Below are 6,206 nucleotides of genomic sequence, written 5' to 3' on the forward strand. Positions count from 1 at the left end.
CTCCCCCTCCCCCCGGCGGCCATTTTGTGTGACTTGGCATCTGACCATCTTAAATGTCTCTCTTGTCAGGCCAAGTATGATGACATTAAGAGGGTAGTGAAGGCTGCTGCTGATGGGCCCCTGAAGGGCATCCTGGCATACACAGAGGACCAGGTAAGGAACTCCTGGTCTCTTGGTGTGTGGTTATTGGTGCTCGCCTCATTTCTTCTGAGGGGGCAGCCTTGCAGGGATCCTGATTTGGGCACTTTGGTTCAGGCTGTGGGTAACTGCATTTGTTACAATGCCCTCTCTGTTCCAGGTTGTCTCCTGTGACTTCAATGGTGACAGCCATTCCTCCACCTTTGATGCGGGTGCTGGCATCGCACTGAACGACCATTTTGTCAAGCTGGTTTCCTGGTAGGCACAGCCTGGGAGGTGGTGGGGGAGACCAGGGTGTAGGGGCTGGCAGACAAGTTACAGACTTCTGTTCATCACTGCTGGGTTGGCAAGGCAGGGTGATACACAGACTCCTGCTGAGTAGGGTGGCTCCAACATGCAAAAAGTCTCTGCAGAGTGAGATGGCTTCTTACCCAAAACAACTAAAGCCTTCTCCTTCCCTTATTTGGAGCGTGTATGGGATGCTTCCCACTTGCTTTACTGGAAGTGGTTGGGAAGCTGCCTGGTTCAGTTGGGTGGGATTGGGGCAGAGGAGCATGGAACAGTGGAGGAAGGGGATGCACAAAACGCATCAGTCCTGACAGCACTTCTGTTTTCTGTCCCCAGGTATGATAACGAGTATGGATACAGCAACCGTGTTGTGGACTTGATGGTCCACATGGCATCCAAGGAGTGAGCCGAGCCCACAGCCCCCCTGCTGCCTAGGGAAGCAGGACTCTCCTTCGTTGGAGCCCCTGCCCTTCTTCACCACCGCTTAGCTCTGCATCCTGCAGTGAGAGGCCAGTTCTGTTCCCTTGTCTCCCCCACTCCTCCAACTTCTCCCCGAGCCTGGGGGAGGTGGAGAGGCTGATAGAAACTGATCTGTTTGTGTACCACCTTACATCAATAAAAGTGATCACCATCTGAAGCGCGTTGCCTGTCTGTCTCTGTGGGAGATTGGGGAAAGTTGGGGAGTGATGACCAAATGTAGGTGCCTGCTTGAAGGTGGGCCCTGCTGCTCTCAGTGGTGCTGTGCAGCGGCCATGTTGGGGCTGTGAACCCAGGCGGCAGAGGTGTGGGAAATGCCAGAAGAGGCGTTTGGACAGCTTGGGTGGTGCATGGCTGGGTGAGCGAGCGGGGCTGTGGTGTGCAGGCTGGTGAGCTACCTCTGCCGGGGGCAAGGCTCCCGCCCCTGAGCCAGCGTAAGGTGTGGTGCTGGGCTGCCCTTGCAGGTCTGCTGCATGGCAGGGTGGAAGGTGGCCCTGCTGCTCCATCTGCCTCTGGATTTGCTTGTCTGGTGGGTGTGTGCAGAGCAGAGTGCTGAGCAGACGGCTTTTGGGTTTTGCATTTGGTTTGGCAAAGCAGCACATGAAACAGGAATTCTTTCTCCTTCCCCATGCTGTAGCAGAAATACTACAAGGAGGAATTTTTTTTTTTCATTTGCTTTTACCTTGTTGAAAATGAATTGCCTTGCCCTAGAGGAAATGGCTGCCTAGGGACGTGTAGGAGACCAGTGTTACCATGGTGGTAGCTGGTCTTAATTCTGGCTTAATTCTGTGCGGAAGGAGGGGCGGTTGCAGTTAAGCTCCTCAGCAGCAAATCTCTGCAAGGTGAGTGTCAGCCCTCGGGCTGCATTACCTCCTCCTGGAAGCACGCGTGCTGCCGGGCAGGGGCTGAGCCCTCTGTGAGCACTGGGGCAGATAAGCGATGCACTGCATAAAATCGTGTGGCCCCTCCATTTTTTAGCAGCTCAATTCACTGCCTTGGTGGTGATGCGCTGTGCTCTCCCCGGCAGGCAGGGTTGGAGCTGCTGTCTGGACCCCAACTGCTTTAGAGCCTGATCTGGAGCAAGGACTTAAGCTGGAGGACTTAAGCTCCCAGGATGAAGGTATGTTGGACAGTGTCCTGGAGCCGCTTATCTCCCGTGGTTGGGCTGTGTAAAAATTAAATGTTTACTGGACGAGAGGGCGATGACTCAAAAGTTGCTTTGCAAAGAGAAAAAGGTTGAATAGCCTGCCTCTGGATAGGAGCTGGGCCTTGGAGCAGCTCGTTAGCCCTGGGGCAGCAGCTGTACCTGGCTTACCCCACAAATGGCCCTGTGTGGAGCTTTAGGAAACTCTGGAGTTAAATGGGAGCTGCCTGATGCTGGGCCTAACTGGAGGCCGCCCTCCCGCGAAGTTGGGTTCCTGCTGGGGAGAGGTGCAGCCTGCAGGCCTGTCAGGCTTACAAATGGCTCTTGGGTTGGTCCCACCCTGCCCTCGACTGCTGCGCTTCAGGTGCTTTGAGTGGCGGTCCTGTGCGCTGCTGCCGGAGTATTTGTGCGCGTGCTGGCCAGCACCTGCCTTGGTAATCTGGAAGTGCAGAGAGGCTACTGAAACGCCTTGTTGGGGGAGGGCTGCCTGTCTTCCCATGTAAAACAAAGGTATTTTGAACTGGGTTTACAGTAGGAACATTTCAAGGAGTCACCTTTTTCCTCTCAAAAGCCTTACATTTCCTGAGCAAAATCAGCCTGCCTGAAAACTCACCTAGAGCAAAGGACTCTTGTTATTTAACAAGAGCCAGCCCTATCCAACTGGAGATCAAATTGCTGTGGGAAGGAGCAAATTCTTACAACCTGGGGGGTGGGGTGGAGGCAGAGCATGTGCTCGCAGACCAGCGAGTGCTGGGAACGTCTTGGAATAAAGGTTAACTGTGTTTTAAAATATTATTTCAACTGGTTTACCATCTTTCTTGAAATTCTTGGAGAAATGACACGGCACCTAAGTGAGGCAAGCCAGGAATCACAGGATTTAAAACACGATTGCTCTTGTATGGAAACAGGCAGAGCGAGTGTGGCAAACAAGTCGTGCAGCTTTTGGCCTGCCTGGAGGACTTGGTTTTCTCTCTCACAAGCTCCTGAAAAAGCACAGCTCTTCTCCTAAATCCTCATGTTGCATCCAGACGCTGTGCCTGCAGATGGCACCACAGCAAGGCCCCTCCAGACAGATGGAAAAACTAGCTCAGTGGCCAGCCTGGCCAAGAACTGCCACCCTGTCCTAAAAAAATTATTTTCTTTTTTTTTGGCAATTTGAAAAATTACATATACGACTCTGGATGGCTTTGGGATAAAGATGGGGGATCTGCTGTGGCAGCTGCTTCTTTTTCTAGAGAAGCATTTTCTCCTGAGTAGGGGAGCTCTAGGTTTGCCCTTAAAGCATTCCTATCTAGGGAAAAATGGATAGAAATGCATGGTCAGGGAAGGCGGGTGCTCAGGCAGACATAAAGAGGCTCTTGTTCAGCAAAGGAGCTAAAAGCAGTTGTGCTCCTCTGCTGGGACAGACCCACTCTAAGAGCAGCTGTGGTAAGCCAGGATCCATCCTGGCTTATGAATGCCTTGCAAGGGGAATGTACAGGAGGACCCTGATCCTGTCTTCCTCCGCTGGCCAGGCACCAGGGCTTGCTGTGCCAAGCCATTGTGGGAGAGGGATGCACCTGAGACACAGGTTCCTTTGCGGGGCTGGGCCCGCACAAAGCTCTCTGGCTGACTCAAGAGACAACTTCTTTCATGGGCAACCAACCATTTCTAGGGGCGGTAAGCTGCACCTTTTGTTTTCTTTTTTAAGACGGAGGAAATTCAAGTGATGCTATGCTATGGTAATTAGCAGTGGTGTTACAGGAAAATTCCCTTTTATGGCAACTTTGAATGTTTAGCGAAATCATTTTTTACTTCATAGGTATTTGCACACACTACCACACATGCATTACCCCCCCCAGAAATAGCTAGTTGTCCTCAGACCCCCCTTCTTCTCAAGGTCTCAGCATGGAACTTCAGCATTAGTTTCTAACCCCATTAGAGCTGGGGTTGTTTAGTCTGGACAAGAGGAGGCTGAGGGGGAGACCTTAACGCCCTCTACAACTGCCTGACAGGAGGCTGTAGCGAGGTGGGGGTTGACCACTTCTCACTGGTAACGGGTGATAGGATGAGGGGAAATGGCCTCAAGTTGCACCAGGGCAGGTTTAGGTTAGATATTAGGAAAAATTTCTTCACAGAAAGGGTTGTCAGGCACTGGAATGGGCTGCCCAGGGAAGTGGTGGAGTCCCCATCCCTGAAGGTATTTAAAAGACAGGTAGACAAGGTGTTTAGGGACATGGTTTGGTGGTGGGATGGCAGCGTTAGGTTAACAGTTGGACTTGATGATCTTAAAGGTCTTTTCCAACCTAAACGATTCTATGATTCTATGATTAAGGAGGATGCCATGTAGTGAAAATCATCTTGAGCAGGTGTGGAAACTAACTAAGCTCGCTTGAAAAACCACACCAAAACGTAACAAAATGGTGACTGCATAAGCAGAGTAAAAAAAAGTCTTGGACATTTAAAACATCCTCTGTCTGCTTCTGAAGTAAATGAGTCTTTGAGCAAAGCAATAGGCAAGATCTGTGCAAGGAAGAGGAGATACAGGTCTGATAGGAAAGACTATGATGCAAGGCATATATTGCACAGTCGTATAAGACAAACATTGTAAACGATAATGTTCCAAACTCCTTTGTAACAGATGCCATTCACAAAATGCAGGATCGTGACTTAAGCTCAGGGTATGCAAAGGCCCCTGTGAGCAACAGCTGTACTCACAGAAAGTGGGCATTTAATCAAAACCAAGCTACCTACCTTTGGGCAATCATACTGTACCCGTGCTGCAAAACCAAACAATTTGTTACTTATTCTTCTGAGCTGAATGTAATTTCTTACTACAGGACAGCTCGCTTACCTCCAGGTATTATCTTACTATAGAAGTGTCATCTTCTTGAGGGCGTTATTCTCAATTGCATGTTCCTAGAAGGAACAGTAGTACTGCGTTTATACTTTACTGCATCAGATTTGTAAGAAGGCAGCTGTCAAAAAGCTGAAGCTGTAGTCAAATGAGAAAAAGAAGACAAACTAGCAAATTAAACTTAAGCTCCTAAAAAAAGGCAGATTTTTTTTAGGAAACTATGTGACAAATAGAAAAGGTAGTACGAAAACCTTTTTCAAATGCCTCTTGGAGACAAGAAAGCTGCCAAAAAGACGTAAGGTGGTGTGGGAGTGATTAGGGAAGCTAAGGCCATGGCAGAAAAGCAAAACTGATGTTTTTTTGCCATCAGAGGAGCTTTGGGTATTTTCAGACAAGAGATTTTCCTCAACAGTGATGAGACAAAGCCACCATTGCAAACCAAAGCATCTGTGACATGAAGGGCAGCAAACCCTCAGAACCAGGTGCCAGACCCAGATGGTCTCTGGCATGAAATGGATGAACAGGTAACTGTCCTGCAAGTAATTCACCACTCACATCAGCCCCTCCCTGTGATGAAAAGCAACTGGATTTAGGAAGAAACAGACTGGCAAAACCTTTCAAAGAACCTGAACTCCCCCGGGACAGGGCAGACCACCCTCTCCAGGCTGAAAACTAGCGACAAGGCTGGTGCCGACTGAGAGAGAAGCTGCAGGCGGGCAGCATCTGCAGACATCGGCCCTACGGTCACCTCCATTCAACACCTTCAGAACAATCTGGAGCATGGGGTGCCAAGGTTTGCTGATAATGCAAAATGATGCAGGACACTCAACACTGAATCAGCCTGTGGAAAAGTGCAGAAGGATCCTGTGACCAAGTGACTGCGTTATTAAAATGGTGGGTGAAACTCAAGGTTGCTCAATTGCGAAGTAATATGGGGGGGGGGCAGAAACGATGACATCTCTGACACTGCAGGTCTCAAAGCCCTCCTGTAACATTGCCAAACTCTCCACCAAACAAGTGAGCAACTTTTGTTGGCCTTGTTCTGAGTCCTGGGACAGAAGGGAAAAGAAAAAAAAAAAAAGGTGGTTTGTAATCTCTACTTTTTTGTTACCATGTTGGGTACTGGTTTAGGTGCTGGACCCCAAGCAGACACCGAAATCTCACCGAATGCACAGGCCTCCAGCTTCCCTGTCTCCTCAGAGTCCTCGTATGCCTTTCTCAGCCTGACTAAGTCGTCATCATGAAGTGACTTCAGGCACTGTGCAAAATGCTCACTTGCCTTTTTTTTTTTTTTTTTTTAAGGTGCAAAATAACTAAACTTTT

General features: G+C 49.5%; 1 protein-coding gene across 1 annotated transcript in view; it reads left to right on the forward strand.

Annotated features, from left to right (window-relative positions):
* Positions 1-400, forward strand: part of GAPDH (glyceraldehyde-3-phosphate dehydrogenase) — a 2,759-nt gene extending 2,359 nt beyond the window's left edge. Inside the window, exons 8-9 of the mRNA XM_035894593.1 lie at positions 70-153; positions 299-400. Coding sequence (XP_035750486.1) covers positions 70-153; positions 299-400 — 186 coding nt within the window. The remainder of the gene's footprint in view (positions 1-69; positions 154-298) is intronic.
* Positions 401-6,206: the final 5,806 nt, after the last annotated feature.

Source organism: Egretta garzetta, unplaced genomic scaffold (genome assembly GCF_000687185.1).
Source record: "Egretta garzetta isolate BGI_Z169 unplaced genomic scaffold, ASM68718v1 scaffold85, whole genome shotgun sequence".
Lineage (NCBI taxonomy): Eukaryota > Metazoa > Chordata > Aves > Pelecaniformes > Ardeidae > Egretta > Egretta garzetta.